Here is a 27,240-nt window from a genome sequence, read left to right on the forward strand (position 1 = left end):
CATAGTTTCTGAGTCCCTACAAGCTCAGGCCAGCCTGGGCTCTCTAGAGGGCCTGGAGGGTTATAAATCTAGGAGAACTCCAGGCCCCAGCAGGATGCTGCCAACTCTAGACCTGAAAGAGAGAGCCTATGAATATCATGGCAGAAGTGAGATCTGAACTCCAGTTTGTAGCATATAGTCTTTGTGCACACAGATGTATTGCAGCATCGCATACATCGGGGATCCCCAACCTTTTTAAGCCTGTGGACATCTTTGGAATTCTGGCACACCATCAGAGGCACAGACCCAGCGACAAAATGGCTGCCACGGCTTGCCTGTCTTGTGCTACGGTGACAGCTGCTGCCCAAGCCATGTTTTTAAAAGTTGCACAGCCAATCAAGTCTTTAGGGCCAATCAGAAGCCATGCTGCTCAAAAGCCCCATATGGCCACACCCACTTTCTAATATTCACTGGGTGGGTGCCAGCTAGGAAGGGTGTAGGGCAGAGGTGTTGAACTCATTTGTTATGAGAGCTGGAATTGATATAAATGAGACCTTGTTGGGCCAGGCTATGTGTGTACCTATTTAAGATTAGGCTGCAGAGATAAACTTTTTAAAGGACATAGACAAACATGACTAAAGGTGTTTTAAAAAAAACTTTAGACATTAGCACTTGTTGGTCTTAAAGGTGCTTTCTTCATATTTCTCCCATGGGATCCAGGGAACTGGGCAAAGGAAGCTCTGGCTCTTTCCTTCCCCAGGGGACCAGGAGGGGGAAGAACCAATGGAGAAAATCAAGGTTTTGCTCTGTAAAAGGTAAAGGTCCCCTGTGCAAGCAATTGCACAAGCCTGGCAAAGCAAACTGTGATGCAGAAGGAAACGAGAGAGGGAGAAGGAAGCAGATAACAGCCAGCTGCCCCGGGGGGGGGGCTGATAGGAGCCCTTCGGGGGCCTGATTTGGCCCCTGGGCCACTTGTTTGACACTCCTGGATAGCAGGATTCCCTGGCATCCATACCAACAGCACAGGTGGCTTTTTCTGGCTGTGCATCCTCGAATGCTGGCAGTAGCATTCTGGCCAGGCATGAAAGATGATGGCCTTCTGTCAGTGGAGTTTGTCCATATATTTGCGTTGCTTCCGCCCAGGGAGCCAGGGTTGCTTCCACCCACAGGAACTTGCCCCTCGCCAAACACAGGCAGCCATTGCAGGCCTAACTGACATGAGAACCATTTTCTGCTGGAGATTTGCATTGATTCTGACAGCTGATTGCTGGCATGTGCCTCTCAGCGTATTCTTTATGGCAAGCAGGCAGGCAGTTAGCAGTAGCTGCAAGCAGCCCTGTTGGTCCACAAAGCCAATATCCAATTTATGTAATGCTTTTTATTAGAACCAACCAAAATATCTACATTTTGTGATATTTTGGTTGGTCTTAATGAAGGCATCACACAATTTTGCTCTATGAATTCATTTATTAGCATACATAAAACAATGGTGTTTTTTTTTCCTGGAAAAAGATGCTGGAACTCTCAAGAGGGAAATGAAGGAGAAACACACGTTGCTCCTCACGAAATTTTAAACATTTTTTGGAGAATTTTGTTTCCACAAAGAGATTCTGGAACATTGTTCTGCCACATTCCCCTAGGGGAGAAAAGCCACGCATAACCCTACACTCCCTCTTGTCACCAAAGTTCTGTTTTTACTTTTTTTACATGCACAGGAAGTTTGCCCTTTAAAAAAAAAATCCTCTTTGTGTGTGTTAGGTGCTATCTGGACACATGGTGACCCTAACAGTGTTCTCCAGAATGCCCTGTTGCTAGCAGCCATTTTCACGTCCTGCAAACGGAGGGCTGTGGCGTCTTTTATTGAGTCACCATCTCATTTTGGTAGATTCAGGTAGGTGGGTAGCCATGTTGGTCTGAAGCAACAGAACTAACTTTGAGTCCAGTAGCACTATTAAGACCAACTAAGTTTAATTCTGCATATAACCTTTCGTGTGCATGCATACTTCATCAGATATCTTTTGTGTGCATGCATATGTCTTCAGATATCTAAAGACGCGTGCGTGCAGACGAAAGCTTATATCCAGAAATAAAATTTGTTGGCCTTAATAGTGCCACTGGACTCAAACTTTGTTCCATCTCATGTTGGGTCTCCTCTTTCCCTGCTGCCTTCAGTAATTCACTTTAGGTTGGTCCTAATAAAGTTATTGCCCACCTGCAGTTTTGGAACTCTTTTACGGACAGAAATGGCTCCCTCCAAACTTCCTCTGGGAGAGAGGCAGGGGAGCCCACTCTGGACTGAGATATTCCTGGAGATTTGGGGACGGGGAGGGCAAAGTTCAGGGAGGAGAGGTACCTCAGTGGAGCATATTAAGAGTTGGTTGCCAGCCTGCAGGTGTGGCCTGAAGATCTCCTGTTTTTACAACTGATCTCCAGCTGTAAGACCCCATGCCGCAGAGTGGTAAAGCTGCAGTACAGCAGTCCAAGCTCTGCTCATGACCTGAGTTCGATCCTGACAGAAGCTGGGTGTTCAGGTAGACTCCAGGTTGACTCAGCCTTCCATCCTTCCGAGGCTGGTAAAATGAGTACCCAGCTTCCTGGAGGAAAAGTGTAGAGGACTGCGGAAGGCAATGGCAAACCACCCCATTAAGAAGTCTGCCATGAAAACTTTGTGATGCGACGTCACCCCAGAGTTGGAAATGACTGGTGCTTGCACAGGGGACTACCTTGACCGTTTTTTTCCAGCTTACAGAGAAACGCTCCCCTGGAGAAAACGGCTGCTTTGAAGGTGGGCTCTAGGGCATTGTGTCATGCTGAGTGAGGCCCCCTCGCCTGGATCCACCCTCAAAGTCTCCAGGTATTTTCCAACCCAGAGGTGGCAACCCCAGGAGTCCACCTTGTGAGACAGCCATTTCCTCCAGGGAACCTGATCTCTGTAGTCTGGAAAGCAGATTAATTTTGAGACATCTCCAGACCCAGCCTTGAGGTTGGCAAGCCTAATATTAAGAGAGCACTTTGCATAAGAACATAAGAGAAGCCATGTTGGATCAGGCCAATGGCCCATCCAGTCCAACACTCTGTGTCACAGTGGCCAAAAATTTTTATATATATATAAAATTTTATATATTTTTATATATAAATTTTATATATATATATACACATACACACACACACTGTGGCGAATAGCCACTGATGGACCTGTGCTCCATATTTTTATCTAAACCCCTCTTGAAGGTGGCCATGCTTTTAGCCGCCACCACCTCTTGTGGCAGTGAATTCCACATGTTAATCACCCTTTGGGTGAAGAAGTACTTCCTTTTATCCGTTTTAACCTGTCTGCTCAGCAATTTCATCGAATGCCCACGAGTTCTCGTATTGTGAGAAAGGGAGAAAAGTACTTCTTTCTCTACTTTCTCCATCCTATGCATTATCTTGTAAACCTCTATCATGTCACCCCGCAGTCGACGTTTCTCCAAGCTAAAGAGCCCCAAGCGTTTCAACCTTTCTTCATAGGGAAAGTGCCCCAGCCCTTTAATCATTCTAGTTGCCCTTCTCTGGACTTTCTCCAGTGCTGTAATATCCTTTTGGAGGTGCGGCGACCAGAACTGCACACAGTACTCCAAATGGCTCAGAGATGCGCAGTCCGAAGAGTCCGCGGGGGGGATGGCAAAAAGAAAGCCCGTTGTTGGGGGCCGCGGGCGCAGGAGGGGCGGGGGAGGGGGGGCGTCTTGCTGCCTTTCCCGCGGGGCGGGGGGGGGGGGTTGAGCCGTTAGCGCCGCCCCTGCTCAGCCATGGAGAAATACGAGGTCGGGGCGGGGGGCTGAAAGGCGCAGAGCTTGGCGGGGCTGTCGAGGAGAGGAGAGCAGCCCTAACGGGGGGGGGGGCGGCCTCGGGGGCAGCAAGATCTCCCCTCCGTGGGGCAGGCGGCGCGGTGGTCGCTTGCAGTTGGGGGGGGGGGGGAACGGCTGCATGGGGTGCTCTAAGCGAGTGGTTGGGGGCATGGGGGGGGAGCAATCCCCAGGGAGTAGAAGCGACCCTCGCCCACCCTTTTTATCCCGCCCTTCCTTCCTCCAGGGGGCGGCCGCGGAATAGCCTGTCTCCCTCCCTTTTAGCCTCACAACAACCCCGCGGTGTAGGCGCAGGCTCAAGAGAAGTGCTCGTTCAAGGGCCTCGAGTTTCATGGCAACGTGGGGATTTGACCTAGGAAATTCCTGTTTATTTGGGGGTGGAGTCTGGAAAGGATGAAGTCTGGGGGAGATGAGGAGGCTCAGCAGGGGATAATGCCAGAGAGTCCACCCTGCAAAACAGCCATTTTCTCCAGAGCAGTGGACCTCTTTACAGATAAGTTGCAATTCCAGAATGTCTCCAGGCCTGACCTAGAGGTTAAGAAACAATCAATGGGATCACAGTGTAAATATCATACTGATTACAAAAACCATAACTGTGATATATGGGCTACTATACTTTTAAAAAGATTACTTACAAATTTCACAAATGTCGTTTACACAGAAAATCAACAATAACAACCTCGAAGATGTTATATAATAATTTTCAGCATTCGTTCCTGTGTTATGATACTATAGGAGTAACTAGTTAAAGATCTCACTCTCAGTGAGTATAGCTATACATCCACAGTATTCCAATGTGTTTCTCTTTTAGAATTGTGTATCGGTATAATTATTTGTATTGACATACTCAAAATAGGGATATCGGCTGTATATCTCATTACATATGCTTTACCCATTTTCACTATATTTTATTGTATTCCTTTTTCCTATGGCAAACTAGAATTATGTTTACATGTTAAAAAGTAAATTAGGTGAACAAGAACATCACTATCCAATGTATTTCTCTTTTAGCTGTATTGACACACTCAAACAGGGACTTTGGTTGCTTATCCCATTACATATATTGAACCCATCTCCCATTGTCATTGACAGACAATCTCACATTTTGACATACTACTGTTTTGTTGCTTTCGCATGCTCATGCTACTCAGAGCAAAGGTTTGCTCAATTTGTTATTTTTACTATTCTGTCATTGAGAGCCAGTTTGGTGTAGTGGTTAAGTGTGCGGACTCTTATCTGGGAGAACCGGGTTTGATTCCCCACTCTTGCACCTGCTGAGATGGCCTTGGGTCAGCCATAGCTCTGGCAGAGGTTGTCCTTGAAAGGGCAGCTGCTGTGAGAGCCCTCTCCAGCCCCACCCACCTCACAGGGTGTCTGTTGTGGGGGAGGAAGGTAAAGGAGATTGTGAGCCGCTCTGAGCCTCTTCGGAGTGGAGGGCGGGATAGAAATCCAATATCATTATCATCTTCTTCTTCTTCTTCTTCTTTGTACCATTTTCCATTCTAAACCCCTGCCTACCAGATAATTTTACTTCACTGTCATTGGTTCTTAAATCTGTACCATGTTGCCTTCTGGGCCACTGCATACCAGCTATGTATGGCTCTGCTCAGCTATGTGTGGCTTTGCTCACTGTGCTGGATTCCTCGTCTGATGAAGTGTGCTTAAGAGCACATGAAAGCTTATGTTCTAAATAAAAATTGGTTGTCTTAAAGGTGCAACTTGACTCCTGCTTAGTTAAAGATCTGTTGTGTGCTGCCACTTCATCATACCTACTCTTCACAGGTATTGTTTAGGGTTGCCAACCCCCTGCTTTTGCAACAGATCTCCAGCTGGCAAAGATTAGCTCCCCTGGAGAAAATGGCTGCTTGGAAGGGTAAATTCTATGGCAGGAGTGACCAAACTTGCTTACCATAAGAGCCACATAGAATAAACATCAGATGTTTGAGAGCTGCAAGACAGGAAGGAAGGAAGGACTGAAAATAGATGGGAGAGGAAGGAGGGAGGGAGAGGTGGAAAGAAAACAACTTGAAATGCATTCTCCAAGCTGCCAGCTAGCTTGATTTAAAGAGACAAATGCCTTCCCCAAGTGAGCCAACAGGACAGTGGGGGCTTCAAGAGCCACACATGATATGTGAAAGAGCCACATGTGGCTCCTGAGCCACAGTTTGGCCACCCCTGCTCTGTGGCATTGTATTATCCCAGGGGTGGCCAAACTGTGGCTTGGGAGCCACATGTGGCTCTTTCACACATACTGTGTGGCTCTTGGTCCCCACCACCCCGTCAGCTAACTTGGAAAAGGCATTGGTCTCTTTATATCACTTCTCCAAATCAAGCCAGCCAGAGAAGGCATGTAAAGTTAAAGTTGCTTTCTTTCCACCTCTCTCTCCCCATCTATTTTCCTTCCTTCCTTCCATTTTGCGGCTCGTGAACATTGACATTCATGTCTTGTGGCTCTCTATCATCTCATGTTTATTCAATGTGTCTCTTACATTAAGCAAGCTTGGCCAGCCTTGTACCATGCTGAGGCCCCTCCCCTCCCCAAACCACACCCCCAAAGTCTCCAGGTATTTTCCAACACAGACATGGCAAACCTAGGTATTGTTGGCAAAAAAGCAGTAGAAGAAAAGGTTTTGTTCCTTCTTAAAAATGAAGAATGGTGTGCTCTTCATATACATTATACAAATATTTTCCTTCATGAGGACTCATTATAGTTTGTAGTTTTGGAGAGTGTTATGCCGGCTATTAAATAGAAGGTTTGCATTTGGAACCTAATAAATAGGATTAGCTTGCTCCTTATATTAAAGTGAATGGCAACAATGGGTGGTTCCTTCGTGGCCTCAGTGCTTGTTGCTATGGAGAGTGTTTTAGCCAGCAGTGGAGCAGAAGGTTTTGTACTTGCAGAGTGGCACAACGTGGTAAAGCAGCAGTTCTGCAGTACTGTGATCTGAACTCTCTGCTCACGACCTGAGTTCGATCCCAGCGAAAGCTGGTTCAGGTAGCCGGCCCAAGGTTGACTCAGCCTTCCATCCTTCCGAGGTCGGTAAAATGTCCCCCCAGCTTGCTGGGGGGAAAGTGAGGATGACTGGGGAAGGCAATGGCAAACCACCCTGTAAAAAGTCTGCCAGGAAAACGTTGTGAAAGCAACGTCACCCCAGAGTCAGAAACCACTGGCGCTTGCACAGGGGACCTTTCCTTTCCCGTTAAAAGATACTGACTCGCACCTTATTACATCCCAACAAAAGGAGGATATTAAGACTTCTGATGAAGGGACAACACGAAACAAGGCTACAACTAGTTACCTGTACAATATCATAATACAAAAATGAACTCTGCTGAAAATGGTTATATACTATTTTTATGGTTATTGCTAATTCTCTTTGTAAATGATATTTGTGAAAGTCATAAGTAGTTTTACTTAAAAAGTATAGTAGCCCATATATCACAGTTATCTGAGTTGGGCCTAGACAAAATATTTTTCCTGCACGGCCCTGGTGATTCTGAAGAGCCCTGGCCTGCTTGTCAACATTGCTGGCCATGCCTACACGACAGTCTTAACAACAACAACAACAACAACAACAATTTTTATTTGTATCCCGCCCTCCCCGCCGGAGCAGGCTCAGGGCGGCTAACAACATAATTTCATACATTGGTCATACAATATTAAATAAAACTACATTGACAGTTTAATTAAAATTCTGATTAAAATGCTAAAATTAATAAAATATACTCATGCTATGATTACGCTTACGTTTACGATGGCGAGTTCTTTGACAATTTCCCTCTTAATCAGTGAAGGCCAATCGGAAGAGGGTAGTCTTGCAGGCCCTGGTCTCAGGAGTATGATCCTGAGAGGAATAGTGGGAAGGTATTTCCCCAGGAAAATTGAGAAAGCTGGCAGATTTCACTGTGTTTTATGGGAAATGCCAGTGGGCAAATGATATTAAGAGACCAATGTTCCCTCTAAGCTGCAGAGTCCTGTGAGCAAAAATTCTACTTTGTGAGCAACTGGCATTAAAGTGGTGAGCTGCTGCATGAATTAGTGTGCTCTGGGGCCATCATTCCTGAGTTAAGACAAAAATGTGCAAGTTGGAGGCTAAAAATCTGTGAGCTAGCTCACGCTAACTCAGCTTAGAGGGAACACTGGAAGAGACTATTCTGGTTGCAGCCAGTTTATAGTGACCCCATAGGGTTTTCAGGGCAAGAGACATTCTGCATGGCAACTCTGGACTCCTTTGGCAGTTTCCCATCCAAGTACTAAATAAGAGTTGACCCTCATGGGCAGCCATGTTGGTCTGAAGCAGTGGAACAAAGAAGGAGTCAAGTGTACCTTTAAGACAACAAAGTTTTATTCAGAACTTCATATGCTTCAAAGCTTACATTCTGAATAAAACTTTGTTGGTCTTAAAGGTACACTTGACTCCCACTTTGTTCTAGAGTTGACCCTGCATAACTTGCAAGATCCCACAACCTCAATCCAGCCTTGGCTACCCAGGGCAAGGCAGGGGTATCTAGTCGCATAAGTTAAATTATTTTTTAATTAATTAGGGAGCTGGAGGGGAAATGATCATAGTGCCATATTTTATATTTTTGGTGTAAAATAGTTTATGGAGATGCCTAAAGCATGTAGGGTTATCAAAGATTTCAGGTTTTCACGGCTGGTAACATCATTAGGGTTTGTAGAGTTTTTCGGGATCAAGTGCCGTGTTCTACTGGAGAAAGTTTTCCTTCCAGACGTTTCGTTCTCAGCTGCGGAGAACATCCTCAGTGGGGTTGCAGCCGGAGCAGGCGCTCTGACCTTCTTGGCTGCTGTGCATTCAATGCCAAGAAGGTCTGAGCGCCTGCTCCAGCTGCAACGCCACTGAGGATGTTCTCCGCAGCTGAGAACGAAACGTCTGGAAGGAAAACTTTCTCCAGTAGAACACGGCACTTGATCCCGAAAGAGTCTACAAACCCTAATCATGTAGGGTTAGATCCTGCAGTGTTTTCTTTCAGTGCACGGGAAGAAGCCTTGCATCAGCTGAAGGTTCCCTGCATCTGAACAAAGTCTTGCCATGAGCAGAACAAATCTGTTGAATCCAGCCTATGGTGTCTCAGTTGGGCCATTTGTTTAGCTGGCATTTCATGGCGGTGACGCCTCATGCTTACTCTGGATCAGTAGTGCAAACTGGTCTGTGATGGTGTATGCAAACTCTATTTAATAAAATAATAAAATAAACTCAATTGTGCAATTTGACTGTACAAACCCTATTTGTGTGTGTGTGTATTTGTCTTGAGGTTATCCCTTGGACTACATGGGAACTCTGCTTCTGCTTTTTCCTTCACACACTTCCCCCTTCACCTGTTGGCTTATGCATCTCTGTCCTCTTTTGAAGGTATTGTACAGGATGCGTCCTGGGGCTCTTGGGACGATGTCGTTAGTGGAATCAAAAACAGAGGAAGAAGAAAGTGGTGCTGGAAAGAAGTATGTTGTGAAACAGGTAAGAGAGATGGGAACAGTAATGAGGCAGTCTCCATAGCAACAAGATGCTGCTTTCCAGCGCATCAGAAAGACCAACACCAACCATTTTAGAGAAAATGCATTTTCAGAAAACTATATGAGCAAAATTGTTAGTGAGAGGAAGGTGTCGCCTGCCTTCTCTTGCTCCCCCACAGGAACCAAGGAATTGTATTTTGCTTCAAGATGGATAGCTGTGTTAGTCTGTAGCAAAAAAGAGCAAGAGGCCAGTAGCACCTTGAAGACAACATTTGTGGCACGGGAGTTTTCATGAGTCACAAAAGCTCATACGCTGCCACAAATTCACAAATTTTGTTAATCTTTATTTTGCTTCGGATTGCATATTTAAAATCTCTGGATGTCTCATAGAACTGCAGTTCCCATATTTCATTGAGGTTTTTTAATCTTTGATATGAAAGATCCTAAAATAAGTATTTAATCATATTTGAAGACATCGTCCAGGCTTCCAAATGACCGACACAACATACGCAGGCTGTACTGTCTCGGGAAGCCAAGGTGATGTATGCTGGGTGCGACTAATAGGTGTTGATAACCCACTGCTGAAAAGGTAGGGCAAGAACTGAAACTAGTTAGGGTGATTAGATTATTTGAATGGAGGCAGGAAAGCAATTAGTTTCTGAGGTGGGCACATGAGAATGGGGAGTTGGAGACAGGGTGCTGACAGGAAATATTGATATAGATACACCCAGAGGTGTTATTGACAGAAGACAAAGGCTGGAGGACAGAGAAACAGAATTCAAGAGGAAAAGGGATTTTCCAAGTCTGCATTCCATGGAAACTGAAAAAAATAATATTAGTCCGTCTGCTCCAGGCCACCTTAGTCAGAGACAAAGCTCACTTGCTCAGTGCTGGGATGTGCTGATTATTGGGGTCACAGCCTGTTTTGGAGCTGGGGCAGCTTGACCGAAGTGCTGCGAGCCTCCATTTTGTGTGGCAAACTTGGCTCAGGATTTCCAGAGCATAACGGTGTCACAAGTGCCAAGTGTTATAGGAGGGGTGTCAAATGTTACAGAACCACCCCACCCAGAGCTTTAATCAGGCCCCCAGGACTCTTTTCTCTCTCCCCCCCCCCCCACTCTGTCCTCACTATTTGAAGCTCCAAGCATGACAGAGTTCTCTTCTCTTTCAGTTCCATGCCTTTTCTACCTTGTTTTTGCAGGCTACAGCACAGACAAAGCTGCAAGGAAAATGTGGAACGGATTCTCCATCAAAGCTGCAGGAAGAACGCAGAGTAGATTTTCCATTAAAGTCTCTATGCCCAGATAGATAGGGCCCAGGGACCTTGATGGAAGGTCTGTTCCATGTTTTCCTTACAGCATTGTCTGTGCTACAGTGTGTTTCAAGTTCCATTACAGACAGCTGAAACTCAGGCTTCCTAGAGTTTTGTCCTTGCAAATAAAGGGTTGGTGCTTTGAGCCAACTTGTATCTGCTCAATGGACCTGACCTAGTGGGTGCTCTAACCTGGAAACCTACAGCTGAAGAGGGATGTTATACTGGAGAGCCGCTGCGAATCTGAGTAGACCTGGGGAGGGGTGGGAGAGAAGCTTGCAATGCCATTTAATTGTTTTCCCAAGTTCAGAGTATTTTATATTTTTAGGTTGTGCTGTGATCCTTGTACTTTTTCTTGTCCTTGTGCTGTGATCTTTGTGCTTTTTCTTGATGTTTAAAAATTACATTGCCAAATCCCACTATTCCCCCACCATTCATATTTTCCCAGGCTCAGAGCATTTTATATTTTTAGTTTCTGCTGTGATCCTTGTGCTTTCCCTTGATGTTTTATTTTAAAAATTGCAAGGCCAAATCCCACTATTCCCCCACCCTTCCATTTTAAACAAAATATTGCAGGAGTTTTAAATATGTTTTAAGTTTAAAAATACTATTTTTAATTGTTTGTCTGTGTCCTCTATAAAGTTTATATCTCCGCTACCTCACATTATATTTTATGGCACGCATGGCCTGGCCCCACAAAGTCCCATTTGTGTCTCTACAGCCCTAAGCCTGTTGCATTGTCCATTGAATGCCCCGTCCTCTTGATTGTATTGACTCCTTCTGCATCATCCGCCTTGAGTCCCAATGAGAAAGGAAGGCTAGAAAATGAATGAATAAATAAATAAATTTTAAATAGATTATCCTCTACACTGTAAATGCTCACTATTGCATTTTCATTTATAAATTGTATATTTCCTTGAGTGTCTGTAGACAGAAACGAAGATAACAATTTTCATCTGAAGGGACAGGTCAGTTGAAAGCTCTTAATAATTCTGTATTTTGTTTTGCTTTCACAAAATGTCTTTATCTCTTGTCATTTGCCACAGGTTGAATGCATTGATGAAAACCAAGCAAACAACGCCCTCAGAGAGGTAGTTTCTCTTCACTAATATTGTGTATCACACACGTGTCATCACTTGTAGAAGTATCTACAAGAGCCAGCATGGGTTTCTCAAGAACGAATCGTGTCAGACTAACCTGATCTCCTTTTTTGAGAAAGTTACTACCTTGATGGATCAGGGGAATGCTGTAGACATAGTTTATCTTGATTTCAGTAAGGCTTTTGATAAGGTTTTTGATGGTAAGGCTTTTGATAAGGTTCCACAGTCAGTAAGACTTTTGATAAGGTTCCACATTCAGTAAGACTTTTGATAAGGTTCCTTGTTGACAAGTTGGTAAAATGTGGTTTGGATTCTGTTACTGTAAGGTGGGTCTATAACTGGTTGGCAGATCGCACCCAAAGAGTGCTTGTGAATGGTTCCTCATCCTCTTGGAGAGGAGTGACATGTGGAGTGCCTCAAGAATTGTTCAATATTATAAATGATTTGAATGAAGGAATAGAGGGAATGCTTATAAATTTGCAGATGATACTAAAATGAGAGCCAGTTTGGTGTAGTGGTTAAGTGCGTGGACTCTTATCTGGGAGAACTGGATTTGATTCCCCACTCCTCCACTTGAAGCTGCTGGGTCAGCCATAGCTTTCGCAGAAGTTGTCCTTGAAAGTGCAGCTTCTGTGAGAGCTCTCTCAGCCCCACCCACCTCACAGGGTGTCTGTTGTGGAGGAAGGAGATTGTAAGCCTCTCTGAGTCTCTGATACAGAGAGACGGGTGGGGTATAAATCTGTGGCCGTCTTCTTCTAAATTGGGAGGGGTCACATATACAGCAAGATAGAGACAGGATACAGGATGATCCTGACAGGCTAGAAAACTGGGCTAAAATCAATAAAATAAATTTTAACACAGGTAAATGTAAAGTTCTGCATTTAGGTAGGAAGAATCCAATGCATGATTATAGGATGGGGGAGACTTGTCTGGGCAGTAGTCAACAGTGTGATGTGGTGGCTAAAAAAATGCAATTTTGGGCTGTATCAACAGAAGTATAGTGTCCAGATCACGTGATGTGATGGTATCGCTTTACTCTGCTCTGGTAAGACCTCACCTGGAGTATTGTGTTCAGTTTGGGGCACCACATTTCAAGAAGGATATAGATAAACTGGAACATGTCCAGAAGAGGGCAACAAAGATGGTGAGGGGTCTGGAGACCAAGTCCTATGAAGAAAGGTTGAAGGAGCTGGGGATGTTTAGCCTGGAGAGGAGGCGGCTGAGAGGTGATAGGATCACCATCTTCAAATACTTGAAGGGCTGTCATATAGAGGATGGTGCAGAATTGTTTTCTATTGGCCCAGAAGGTCAGACCAGAATCAACTAGGCTTGCCAATCCCCAGGTGCCAGCGGGGGTTCTTCTGCTTTCCCAGGCTCCTTCCCGCCCCCAGTCAGCTGGCCGGCAGGGGGAAGCCCCACCCCCAGAGGACCATGTGCCTTTCCACCTCCGGAGGCTTCGGTCTCCAATTGAAAGGCTTCCTCTTGGGATGATGTGTCTGTGTTACTTTGAAGAAGTTGGCAGCAATTCGTGAGTAGAGAGGCCATTCCCTCACTTCAGACTCGCCAGAAAAGGGGTGGGGGAGGGAAACGTCTGCTGAGCACTTCATTATTCCCTATGTGGAGATTGATTCTCATAGGGTATAATGGGGAATTGGTCTGGAGGTTTCGGGGGATCTGGGGGAGCTGTTTTTTGAGGTAGAGGCACCAAATTTTCAGTATAGTATCTAGTGTCTCTCCCCAAAGTACCCCCCAAGGTTCAAAACGATTGGAATGGGGGTCCAATTCTATGAGCCCCAAAAGATGGTGCCCCTATCCTTCATTATTTCCTATGGAAGGAAGACATTTTAAAAGGTATGCTGTCTCTTTAAATGTGATGGCCAGAACTCACTTGGAGTTCAATTATGCTTGTCACACTCTTGCTCCTGGCTCCGCCCCCAATGTCTCCTGGCTCCACCCCCAAAGTCCCCAGATATTTCTTGAATTGGACTTGGCAACCCTAGAATCAACAAGTTCAAATTAAATCAAAAGAGTTTCCAGCTCAACATGAGGAAGAACTTCCTGACCATTAGAGCGGTTCCTCAGTGGAACAGGCTTCCTCGGGAGGTGGTGGGCTCTCCTTCCTTGGAGGTTTTTAAACAGTGGCTAGATGGCCATCTGTCAGCAATGCTGTTCCTGTGAACTTAGATGGAAGTACTTGTGAATTTCCTGTATTGTGATGGACTGCATTGTGTTGGACTAGATGATCCTGGGGGTCCCTTTCAACTCTTCTATGACACAAATACAGCCTTTCACCATTCAATGTATATAAATTAAGAAACCAAACTATGGATTTGGCTCAGCTTGAAAAAAATACCTGGTCGGTTTCTTTGTTAAAAGTACAAGATAGAGTGCAATCCTGTTTACAGGTGCAGAGGAGTAAATCCCATTAAACTCAGTGGGAATAAGAAAATATGCATGGATTCAGGCTGCAGCTGTTTGACGGAATCACATGGTAGGCTTTGGTAGCTGGGGCTAATATCAAACACACATCAGTTTTGCTTGAATAGTTATTACCTTGCATTTTAGACCATTTCCTCTCTTTGCTGTCTTCCTGACAGGCAATGGTCTTGCTGAAAGTGAAGCATCGAAACATCTGTGCCTACAAAGAATTGTTTATCATCTGGGACAACTGTGTAAGTACAAGATGGCCTCTATTAAACTTTTTTTATTAAACTTTTCACTCCTTTTTTTACCTGCTTGGGAGTAAGTTTCATTGAACTCAGTGGGGCTCGTGTACAATGTTCCCTCGAAGCTGCAGAGTCTTGTGAGCAAAAATTCTACTTTGTGAGCTACTGGTATTAAAATTGTGAGCTGCTGCATCAATTAATGTGCTCTGAGGTCATCTTTCCTGAGCTAAAGCAAAAATGTGTGAGCTGGAGGCTAAAAATCTGTGAGCTAGCTCATGCTAACTCAGCTTAGAGGGAATAGTGCTTGTTTGCATATAAAGTGCTGTCAAGTCACATCACAGCTGACTTATGGCAACTGCAGTAAAGGAGTTTAAAGGCAAGTGAGAAGAGGAGGTGGTTGGCCATTGCCTTCCTCTGCAAAGTCTTCCTTGGTGATCTCTCATCCAAGTATTGACCCTGCTGAGCTTCTGAGATTTGATAAGGCTGGGCTATACCATGCCTCATGGGACTTACTTCCAAGTAAACACGCATACACTTAAGCATCCATTTCAAACTGGTGACCAGTGTAGTCACATGTGACTTGTGGATCCATTGGATAGGGGATTGGACCTTGGAAAATTGGCTCAAATGCAAGCACAACCATGAAATGATGTTCCTACTGCTGGATTCTACCAGTTAATCCAATATGAATGCCTGAGTGTTCTCCTATATTAAAAAGCAACACAAAGGCTGGGTACAGACGAACAGCTTCATGCGCACCGGAGACACCCCAAACTGTGCCACCCCAAAATGGTCAAATCCCAGTCAGACACTGCTGCGCCTGTATATTGTGTGTGTGGGGGGGTGTTTGTTAATTTGGTGTGTTCACATGGTTGTTGCACACCATCCCCATAGCATAGTTTGGTTTTCTTTTTTCCCCTTACATTTTTAGTAGCCATGCACACATGTGCTCATGCTCTCGGAGCAGTTTTTTTTTAAAAAAAAGAATACTGGTGAGCTCCTAGAGTGGATTGGCAGGTTCACATTGCCAATCCATGTCACTTGTGCGCTCCTGTGTTCAGATGCCCAGAAAGACGGATGGAGTGCAGCAGAAGAATACGCTACCTCTTGGGAAGTGGTAGCGTAGAAGAAGAAGAAGATATTGGATTTATATCCCGCCCTCCACTCCGAAGAGTCTCAGAGCGGCTCACAATCTCCTTTACCTTCCTCCCCCACAACAGACACCCTGTGAGGTAGATGAAGATATTGGATTTATATCCCGCCCTCCACTCCAAAGAGTCTCAGAGCGGCTCACAATCTCCTTTCCCTTCCTTCCCCACAACAGACGTCCTGTGAGGTAGATGAAGATATTGGATTTATATCCCGCCCTCCACTCCAAAGATTCTCAGAGTGGCTCACAATCTCCTTTCCCTTTCTCCCCCACAACAGACACCCTGTGAGGTGGATGGGGCTGGAGAGGGCTCTCACAGCAGCTGCCCTTTCAAGGACAACTCTGTGATAGCTATGGCTAACCCAAGGCCATTCCAGCAGCTGCCAGTGGAGGAGGGGGGAATCAAACCCGGTTCTCCCAGATAAGAGAGCTCTGGCTGACCCAAGGCCATTCCAGCAGCTGCAAGTGGAGGAGTGGGGAATCAAACCTGGTTCTCCCAGAAGAGTCCGCACACTTAACCACTACACCAAACTGGCTCTCGTATTCTTCTGCTGCACTCCATCCGTCTTTCTGGGCATCTACTTGATCCGTCTCAGTGATATCAGAGGGTGGGGTGAGTATGGGATCAGGAAGGGCGGCAGCTCTGTCTGTCTGACCTTGTTTTTGAAATCCACCTAGGGGCTGTGCCTGTATCAGCTCAAATTGGCCATCTGAATGCAGCCAAAATAAAACTCTTTCCACATACAAAATGAGTATGTCCAGAGAAGTCTTCTAAAGTGTCTCCACTGATAACAACATAGTCCAGGCAGCAAGTTCATTCTCCCCTCCTTTACAGCCTAATCCTATTAAATTAGATGCATTGAATGAATTCAGTTCAGTAGTCAGTTACATTTGGAAAAGTTCAAACTAATTTTTTGTTTTGACTTAGACGGGAGTGGGAGAATGCTTTCTGTGAAAACCTCTGGGGTAAGCAATGTGGTGGTTTTGATTTTCATTCTGTTGCAGATTTCATCCCTCTTCCTTTGTCTGGTGATGCATCACTCAGATCAAGGGGATCTTTCAGGTCTGATCAAGGCCAAAAGGCAGAAGTGTGAACAAATTCAAGACTGGGTAAAAAATACAGATTACATTAGAACAGTATTGTAAAAAAAAAATGTATACATGTGTTGCATTTCTCCCCCAAGCCATACTCCAAACAGACAAAGTCCCATAAAGCTGTAGTGGCAGAAATATTTGGATTTCTCAGTAATAAAACATCCAGAGCTTGAAAATAAACTTTAACATGAGGCAGAATGTTCCTTTTGCATAGATCCCACCCCCCCACCCCTTTTTGCATATTCAATCACTCACACCATTCTGGGTCCTTTACACACACACACACACACACACACACACATATATATATATATATATATATATATATATATATATATATATATATATATATATATATATATATATATATATATATATATATATATTTAAATGGAACAACAGAAGCAATGGCTTGACTCTAAGATATTAGACAACTAACAAACTTTCATGAATTTTAAAGGAAAACATTAACAAACATCTAAAATTAATCATTCTTAATTTTTTTTTATACTTGAGGTATTTTTCTACCCCATGACTATATCTTTCCATGGTGAGATAAATACTCTGCAGATTGTCAGGGAGGGTCTTTAGGCTGCCAAGGAGGGCTGTATCTCTCCAGAGCACATAAAAATGATTCCCTAGACCAGAGTTTCCCTGGGGCATTTTTTACCCCATATATTAAACGGGTTTGGAGTAGAAAAATTGCTTCAATGGCAAAATGCAGAGATTTCTCTGGTTTTTTTTAATTAGCCTGGACCATTTCTGTTTGCAGAAAGCAAACTATAAGGCAACTGTTTTTTACTTTGGAGACACTATTACTGCATAGGTGACAAAACCTTAAGAGGAAAAGGTTCTGGAGCCACTTTCCTCTGCATGCTGCCAAAAAAATTACCCACCTCAGAACCCACAATACACTTTGGATCCTGTAGACTCCGAGAGGATCCAGGGGAAAGGTAACAGGTAGTTAGGCCCTGTGGAACCCTACATTTTACCTGGTTCTGGGCATAGCCTGATCCTAGCACTCTCCCCAGCAAAGGTCTCCTTGGAGACAGGAAGTATAATAACAGGCGCTCAAAACAGTAAACAGGTGGTTTCTGTCTACAGGTAATTTCAATACAGCTGCCCTAGAATGAAGAGTAACATTCCCCTGCCCAACTCAACTTTAACTCAGCAGAGAGTGAAAACTTCACTGGAAGCTTTCAAGCAATGGCTGGATACCCAGGGTTTTGTTTGTAGAAAAAGTCCAGCAGGAACTCATTTGCATATTAAGCCACACCCTCTGACACCAAGCCAGCCGGGACTGCGGTCCTGTGCATTCTGCTCAAAAAGAAGTCCTGTGGATACCCATTTTTGCTCTAATTTCCTGTATTAAATAGCCTTATAAATCCCCTTCCAATTCTATGAAGGTAATATACATGTAATCACATCCTTATGGACTGAGAGAGTCTCATACTGCTTTTGCCTTTGGTCAAGGGGAGTGGTGGAGAGTGGAATACATGCTGGACACAAGAGAGGACAGTGGGGACCCTTGGCTGTTCTTTTTCACCACAAGGAAGTTTCTCTTAATGTTCAGCTGAGGCCTATCTTGTAAAGCACACTGGATCTTTTTGTATATCTTTCTATATATCTTTCTTTCTATAGGTGATCCAGATATTCCTGGGGCAGATGGTGGATGTTTTGGTTTACCTCCATAAGCAAAACATTTTCCATAGGTATGTGGTGCAAAAACGAAACTCCATTAAGAGGCAGTCATGAGAAAAGTGTTCACTTTTGTACAGGGCTGTCTTTTCATTGATGACAATATTCTGATGTGTTGCAGAAACCTCAAACCATCCAACATCCTTCTAGATGGCGAGGCCTCCTTCATGCTTTGTGATTTTAGCTCTGAAACCCTCATGACTGATGAGATGAAATGGAAGATCAGAGTGGAAGAAGGTAGCAAGGCTTCCCCCCCCTAATCTTTTCTTAAATGAAAGAAATTTAGCTACGAGAGTTTTAAAGTCCTCAAAAATTACTTTACAGCATGTTTATTTTACTTAAATAAACAAGAAAAATAAAAGTACCAAGGGTACAGCTGATAATATTTAGGTAACTGGATGCAAAAACTTGTCCTCAAGGCGATAATGGTTTAATTGTTGTTTTTCCTTTGAACGATACATGGGATGAGTTTAGTGGGTCTTATAGACCAGGACTGACATCTGCTTGCCAGGTGGTCAGCATTCCCACCATTCAGATGAAAAGACTTGGCAGAAATATTAGGTTTTCCATGCAGAGAACTCACTACTGGACTCTTACTCTTTTCTATTGCTTTGGCTGTTTCTGACCTTTGCTTACAACCATTTTTTAAAAATGTGGTGAGACTATGTTAACTAGTTGAAAGAGAGAGTGCTCTCTTTGAGATCAGGGAATCTCTCCCTGTTGAGAACCAACATGATGTAACGGTTTAGAGCATAGGACTAGGATCCAAGAGTTCCAGATTCAAATCCCTATTTGGTCATGGAAGTTTGCTGGGTGACCTTGGGCCAGTCATGCACTTTCAGCATAACCTACCTCACCGGCCTGTAATGAGGGTAAAGTAGAGGACAGCACAACAATGTAAGCTGCTTTGAGTCCTCAGTGGGGAGAAAGAGGGGTGTAAATGAAGTAAATAAATATAATCTAGAAGTTAAAAAAGAGGAGGAGACTTTGGAACGGCACCTTTACACATAGGACAATGAGTTGCAGAGAGTGTTTTAGGAAACTCCAGGGTTCTGTGGAAAGTTTGTGTAGGGATGGGATGGGAATGTCAAGCTCGGGGCTTTTTTTGTAGCAGGAATTCCTTTTCATATTAAGCCACACACCCCTGATATAGCCAATCCTCCTGGAGCTTACAGTAGGCTCTGTATTGAGAGCCTGGTAAGCACCAAGAGGATTGGCTACATCAGGGATGTGTGGCCTAATATGCAAAGGAGTTCCTGCTACAAAAAAAGCCTTGGTAAATTGATGCAACAGATGTACTTCACCAAAACAGCCAACCTGTCATGTGGATCAACAGGAAGGTCCAACAGGACTGGCCAGTACTTTAGTTAAAGTGAGTGTGTGTCCTATAACATGCGCCAGAATCCATAACGGTATCCATGCCAACTTCTCAGAAGGTTAAACATTTGGAAAGCATTGGCCTGTGCCACTCAGACTTGCTCTTTTCCATAGAATATTTGTTCTGTGTCAACTTCTGTTTACTTCCATTACACTTCTGTCCTTTGTTCCCATAGCTCCTGACCAGAAGTCCTGGATGGCTCCAGAAGCACTCAAGTTTTCCTTCAGTGACAAATCTGACATTTGGTCTGTTGGCTGCATTCTGCTTGATATGCTGAACTGCTCCTATTTGCACGTATGTTTCCCCCTCTGATGGTAACTATAAAAAAATGTTTTTAAAAGTAATTATAACCCAGCCCAGCCTGATACAGAACTGACACTTCTAATGATGGTGATGATCACTCATTGCGGATCCAGGGGACAGGCAGACAAAAGAGATTCCATAGTGTTTTCTTAGGATCTTTGTGAATATCCTGATGTTCCATTTAAGTGCTTTAATACAGAGCCAGAAATGTGGTAAAGCAGAACTTGAAGGCGAAGGTACAATAGTGCATAAAGATTTCTCTCATGGGCTGAGAACTTACCCTGTGTATGTCAGTACTATTTGGCACTCAGAATGTTTAGAAACAATATCCCTGGAGAGATATCTTCCTAAAACTGCTCAATGTGAATCCAGGATCTCCTCAGAGAACAATAAGGTTTTGGGGTCACAAGCTTTTGAGATCTATCAAAGGAGCTCTGACTCTCAAAATAGATTCAGGACACACAAATACTTCTTTATACATCAAATAGTTAAAGTGTGGCATTAGCTGCCGGTGGATGTAGTGATGGCCATAGGCACAGACAACAGGGGGAGGGACTGTGGCTCAGTGGTAGAGCATCTGCTTGGTAAGCAGAAGGTCCCAGGTACAATCCCCGGCATCTCCAAAAAAGGGTCCAGGCAAATAGGTGTGAAAAACCTCAGCTTGAGACCCTGGAGAGCCGCTGCCAGTCTGAGAAGACAGTACTGACTTTGATGGACCAAGGGTCTGATTCAGTAGAAGGCAGCTTCATATGTTCATATGTTCAAAGGTGGGTTCATGGAGGAAAAGTCTATCAGTGGCTGCTAGCAATGGTGACTGAGGGGAACCTCCACATTCAGAGGCACTAAGCCTCTGAATCCCACAGCCAGGAGGCAACCTTGTCCTCTCTGCCCTGTTGTTGGAACTGGTTGGCCTCTGTGTGAGGCAGGATGCTGGGCTAGATGGACCATTGTTTTGATCCAGCAGGGCTCTTCTGATGTTCTCACTCCCCCAAATCTTGTTGGTCTCTAAGATGCTACTGGACTAGCATCTAGGTGTTTTGCTATGGACGAACACAGCATCCCTCTGAAACTGTCCCAGAAGTGTTATAAAATTCCTTCAAGTAAGCATAAAAGGAAGAAGTGGGACTCTGTAGGACCACAGAATTGTTTTTAAAGCAGAACACGCATCTCTGCCCCTCAGCAATCACTGCTATGGTGAAGAAGAGAACACAGGAGACACCAATTAGCCTGGTGGAGGGATTTTGCGGGGCCCGAGGGCCTGTCTCGAACTCACTAAAGGGGCCTGTTTCACCCTTTCAGAGGTGTGGGCTTTTGAAAAAGGCCTCTCTGGCATGGCCAGCTCCACTGTAATGAAGCTGGAAAGAGAATGTGTGCAGGCGTTATGCTCTTGTTTCTTTTCAGGAAGAGGAGGCGATTTCATTATTGGGTAGAATTAAAGAAAGTAGTCATAGTCTTGAAAATGCCCTGATGTGTATGAGGCAGGAGGATACAGCCATCTCTGCCATTTTGCTTCTGATGTTGCAGATCCAGCCAGCAATGAGGCCCACCGCACAGTGAGTCCCTCCTCCCGTCCCTCTGCTGATGTCACAAAATGCCATTTGATGAAGTCACTAGCAGTCGGGTTAAACTGTGATTTCAGATTTGGGGTTTTATGTATTTTGACTGCACTAAAAGCCACCTTGAGCTCCTTAAGGAAGAATGGCAGCTCATAGTCACCATCTGGCTTCTAGAGTAGTTGTATTCTATTTGTATTTTCTGTTTTTACAATCTAGTATTTTTATACGTTTGACACCCTTGGTCTATAGTATGGTGATTAAATATGAGACATGCCTTCTACAAGGAAACCACACTGGCTTCTACTTTACAGTTGTATTTATCTATGTGTTTGCTTTATGTCCAGCTCCCATACACTTTTCTTTTTTAAAAAAGAGAGCATAATGGATTGTGTCTTCAAAGAAAAGACAGGAGTCTTTAAAATGAATGCCTTTACTTAAAGAAACAGGGGACAGATTTCTCTTCTGCCAAAACTGTATTTCTTTATATTTTAAGCTGCCATCATTAAGCTGATTCTCACCTGATTCTCTTTCACTTTTTAGTGAGCTAGTAATGGATCAATTTGTTAAAGAATGTTTGATTCTGGCTGGATCTCCCCTAATCAAAGTGAAGAAGCCTCTTTCTCCGGAAATAATGGAGGTAATCTGTAAAAGTGGAATCCGTACTGTTCTAGGTAAGGAGAGAAACAGGTAAGCTGTCTCTGAAATGCAGATTTTTGATTGTCTTGAAAATATGAGGAGCTACAATATGCAACATAGGGATAGTTCATTTGCTGCACTCAGCTCCCAGGGGTGTACCTCCCCTTTCTAGCATTGTGTCCCATCCCGTACTTGGCCCACTGGGGATGAAGTACTTGGCTGGCTGGCTAGCTGGAGTTGGATCACAGGGAAAGGGCTGCAAGAAGCTGCCCAGGACTTAGTACTAGTTACATTCAGTGTTGGTCTGAAGCAGCATGACCCTGGAGGTCCCTTCCAACTCTATGATTCTATGAAAGATCATGACCACTGGCACCTTTAAGACCAACAAAGTTTTATTCAAGGCATACATTTTCATATGCAGGCACAAGAAAAACTTTGTTGGTCTTACAGGTGCTGCTGGACTCAGACTTTAGTGTTAATGAAGTTAAAGAGCTGTGGAGCCAGCAAAGGCTAAAGAGCAACTGTAGGCCTATTTAGGGAGCTGATACCCCACCCCATCCCTGTAGCCAGAGTGGCAAGCATCAGTATTTCGAATAATCGAGCTATTATTTAAATCAAAGACTCGTTTTATTGATAATCCAATGCTTGTTCCAAGGAACAATACCTTGGAAGTGATACAGAATGTTGCATAGCATGGCATCTTAAAGGCTACTTCAAAGGCATACTATCAACTACTCATTTGGATACTATAACATCTCTTGTTTCCCACACATTCCTGACTTTCTGATACGTATGGGAACTCGTGGGAGAGGCATTTCTGCTTTACGATAGGAAGATTACTTGCATATCCTGCATCCTTGAGAGTCAGCAGGTGAGGGGGGGAACTTTGAAGAGAGATTTTTATTCAGAAAGGAGAGGAAATAGAAAGGAGGGGGAAGTATGAGCACAGAATGCATACTAAATTAATACTCAGAAATATGCTTGACACAGAGTTGGGTTCTGATTTTGCCAGGACTCAAGGAGTGGCCTCTGCCTCCTGTACCCAGCTAGAGAAAGAAAGGCCTTGGCTGCCAGGCATGCACTACCTAGTCTGACCCAGACTTCATCCCTGGCTCTTTGCCTCCTTTGCTCCTTGGGGGTGGGCTGCAGGGGGAAAGATGGCAGAAGGGTGTCCTGATTAGGGTTGGGAGGCGGAGCCTGAAGAAGGTGGGGTTTGGGGAAGGAGGAACTTCAGTGGCAGAGTCCACCTTCCACAGTGGTCTTTTTCTCTCGCCAAACTGATCCTGACACCTGGAGATCGGTTGTAATAGCGGGGGATCTCCAGCCACCACGTGGAGGTTTACTCAAAAGCGGCTGTGGCGTGGAGAGCAAATAAAAAAAATTACACCACGAGTAAGGTTGAAAAAAATCTCCCAATATTGTGTTGCAAGTTAAATGTGTAATAAATTGTAGCAACCTGTAATCACATATAACAAACAATATAGATATTGCAAGCACCCCCGGCTGCAGTCCAGCTGGGCAGATTGTGGAAGGTCGATCCTGCGTCTCCATTTCCGCCTCTTCTTTGGGTCCAGAGCTGGTTAGTATCACTAACAGATCTAAATAACACCAAACTGCATAATGAAATATATCAAAGCTCATTAACATTGAAACAATATGAAAGAAAGCAACAAAGGAAAAACCTACTTTTACGTCTTCATATAATGGTCAAACGTGACTCTGACACTCAACAGCAAGGACATACTCACAAGATTACTGTCAAACGAGAAAACGCCTCTGAAAGTGACAGTACTATATTGAAATTAACAAATAAACTCTACTCATTGAAACTCAGAAAACATACCGTTTCCATTTCAATATGAGTGTATAGTTCAAGTCTAATTATGTCTGTAATCGTAGCAGCTCAATTAGACAAAATCTGTATTATGTCTGCTTCACATGTGAAGGGATTGAGAGGCAGCCATGTGCAGTGTCACGGGCTGGGGCCGGGTCAGGCAAAGTCCAGGGGCAGTCCAAGGTCTGCAGCTGGTGAGCAAAGAGGGCCCAAGGCACCAAAACCGAATCACAGTCCAGGTATCGCAGGTCAGAGGTTCAGAAGCCAAAGTCAGGGGGTCCAGAAGCCAAGGTCAAAAGCCAAAGTGGATGCTAGAACGTCAGGTAAGTGACTAGTTGCTTCCACAAAGCCTCCTCCCAAAGCCCACAGCTATATAGCCCTCTGCTGTCTGTTGCCCATTTGGGCTAATTGCTGGCTCAGAGAGGCAGCCAGGATCCTGCTGAGACTCAAGCATCCTCACTCCTAGAAGGGCCGGAATTCTTTCAAAACTTAGGGCTCAGGGAGCGTCTTGCTCGTGAGCGTGCCACCCTCCTCCGATCCCTGAGGTCCTGACGAAGGCGGTCACGCACACGAGCCACCCGAGAGGGCGAGGCAGGGGGGCTTGGATCTTCTCCAGCAGGAGGCAGGGGCACTGGTGCAGGTGGCAGGGGCACAGTTTCTTCTGCAGGCTCGGCTTCTTCTGCAGGGTCCCCAGCACCCATGACATGCAGACATCAGGTTCCAGCCTACAACCCCCTCCTGCCCAGACTTCCTCCAGTGTAGAAAGTCTTTTGCCACCAGAGGAAATCTGTCTTTTCCCCATTGTAAAGAGGAGTCATGGAACCCAAGAGCAGAACGCAGGTGCAGGATCCAGTCCGTAAGGAGAAAGAGGAATCGCTCGCCCCTCTCCTCAGAGCTGAGCTTGAGGAAAGCATTTGTTTGCAGTGGCAACTGACCCTGCACTGTCTCGCTGGCTGAAAGTTGCGCAATCGCAGATCACCCTTCCTGGAGGAGTTTGACCTCTTAAAGACTTGTTTTTGTTTTTAAATAGGGCAATAGCTCAACTTTTGATTGTTTAAACATTCAAATGAGTTTCAAGACATCCTCACCCTCCCAACTTGGAAAGGATACCTGAATCAGAGGGCTGGAGGCAAGTCATGACAAACTCAGTAGAGAAACCTCTGATAAATGTGTGCTCAATGCGGTATGATGATGGGGAAAAGACAAGCTTATTTGTCAAGGGGGAAAAATGCACACACATTCCCTTTGCCAGTATGCTGTATACTCCTCAAGTTGTTCAATGAGTTTGTGGCTGGGAAGGGATTTGAACCAGGGTGTTCCAGGGCACACATGCTCACATGCTTAATACTTATGTTACATTAACTTCCACTCCCAAGCAAGTGTGTGGAAAGCTGTGACTTTAAAGGCATCAAGTCTTGTGCATTTATGAGGGCATGTGGTGACCTCTCTGACATACGTTCGCATATGAAAGGTTCTGCAGAAAGGTGTAAATGTTTTTCTCCTCTGCAGAATTTATGCTTACTTACTCAGACATAGAGGAAGCTCAAGAAAAGGCAATTGAGCGTCTTCATACCCTCGTGAAAGACGCCAAGGGTAAGTTCTGACCCCATTTCACTTGGGAGTTTGATGCACAAAGGTTCCACAGTGGCACAGGACACAACCCAGTCTGTGGGATTGGGCACAGATGCCCCACTGACAGAAGGGGACTGGGAAAGAAATGCCAAAGGCACTTCTGCAAAGATAGTGCAGAGGTGGTGATCCTTCCCCTATGCCAGCGCACTAGGCATCTGAGCTCACACACAGGCTGCCCATCTTTGTAGGGTTAATTCAGAGGCTCATCAGGTGGGGAGAAGTCCTGTTGATGAGGAGAGATGGCAGTATTTGTGCCAGTGTGTGTGTTGTGGGCAGCACGTCTCTGTAGGCATTGCGGCATTGCCAGCAGCTCTCCAGAGACTGAGAGGAGACCAGCTGCTGCATGGCCTTGCTAGTTGGCTACCCCAGTCCGGCCTGTGTCCTGACACTAACACGGGGCAGCCCTTGTGGGCACATCTATGCACATGCATTTCTTTAGCAGCTGTGCAACAGGGGCATAAGCCCACAAAGACATTTTAAGAAAGCGAAACAATGAAAACAGCTAGAAAGCAGTAATCGTTACTCAATGGCAAAAAAATTAAAATAAAGCAGCTGTGGTTTCTTCCCCACAGTCAACCTAAAAAGAGGCCTTGAAATTATCAGTTCCGTGACGTGTGCAGCAAAGAATCACATTGATTCTCTCAAGATCCAGTTAGCCGCCTGCTCTGTGCTGCTTGACATCGTCGGCAGAGGTAGGGCGATGACCAGCAGTTGGGCTCCTGCCTTTACTCTGACTGCAGTTTACCATTTCTGTCGGTTTTTCCAGCTAAGCACAGCAGTTCTTTGCGTTTTCCGCTTCCCATCAGCCGTCAGATGTTGGCTTGCTCGGGGCCAATTCGTGGCTTTTGCACAGTGATGACTCCTTGTCGGGCCCTCACTGGAGAGGCGTGTGCAAGGGCAGTGCAGCTGATCAGGGTCCCCCATCTGGGAAGGCTACTTACCAATTAGCATTTATACAGGGCAAGTTAGCCAACTTTCTGCTTGCAGGGATCATTTCCACACTAAGCTCTCTGCCCACCAGCTTCCGGCACATGGCTGTGGTGTGGGCAGGGCTGGGAAATTCCACTTTCCTGTCCACATGGCAATCAGCCTAGATAGGGAAGAGATTGCAGAAAAGGTGGCCGGGGGGGGGGGGGAGGGGATGGAAGTAGGTGATGCACAAATGATGTAAGAAAACGGGGGGGAAACAACCTACTTCCCAAGAGCAGTGAGGGGACAAATCTCCTTCCTTTCACAGTATAGATACAGTTTGCCCCCTGCTGCTGCAAAGTCTGTGGCAGGGGAAGATCCCCTGTGGGGAAACTTCAGGGAAGTTTGTTCACCAAGTCTGATCTTGACCAGCCTCTAAGGAACACTCAAAATCTCTGTGATACTTTTTTGAAACCGACAAATACGCTACTTTAAATGTGCCCCAAACAGTTCAGGACACATAATCCTCATACTTGCTTCAATGCAGGCAGCATTACGATACCATCTATCTGTAGCGAAGACTGGGCAGGGGGAGGCTGAGAAACAGAGGCCACTTTAGTGAGTTCCTATCAGCTCCCAGTCATGACCAAGGGCCACACTCCATCTGAGGTGGG

General features: G+C 45.0%; 1 protein-coding gene across 1 annotated transcript; it reads left to right on the forward strand.

Moving 5' to 3' along the window:
- The first annotated feature begins 3,757 nt into the window (after positions 1 to 3,757).
- Positions 3,758 to 26,513, forward strand: LOC132580046 (serine/threonine kinase-like domain-containing protein STKLD1). The gene is made up of 13 exons (XM_060250651.1): positions 3,758 to 3,782; positions 9,197 to 9,301; positions 11,656 to 11,700; positions 14,307 to 14,381; positions 16,531 to 16,635; positions 18,262 to 18,332; positions 18,440 to 18,555; positions 19,872 to 19,990; positions 21,401 to 21,552; positions 22,096 to 22,226; positions 25,535 to 25,618; positions 26,230 to 26,349; positions 26,464 to 26,513. The coding sequence occupies exons 1-13, from the start codon at positions 3,768 to 3,770 to the stop codon at positions 26,511 to 26,513; spliced, it is 1,188 nt and encodes a 395-aa protein (XP_060106634.1). The 5' UTR covers positions 3,758 to 3,767.
- Positions 26,514 to 27,240: the final 727 nt, after the last annotated feature.

This window comes from Heteronotia binoei, chromosome 12 (genome assembly GCF_032191835.1).
Source record: "Heteronotia binoei isolate CCM8104 ecotype False Entrance Well chromosome 12, APGP_CSIRO_Hbin_v1, whole genome shotgun sequence".
Classification (NCBI taxonomy): Eukaryota; Metazoa; Chordata; class Lepidosauria; order Squamata; family Gekkonidae; genus Heteronotia; species Heteronotia binoei.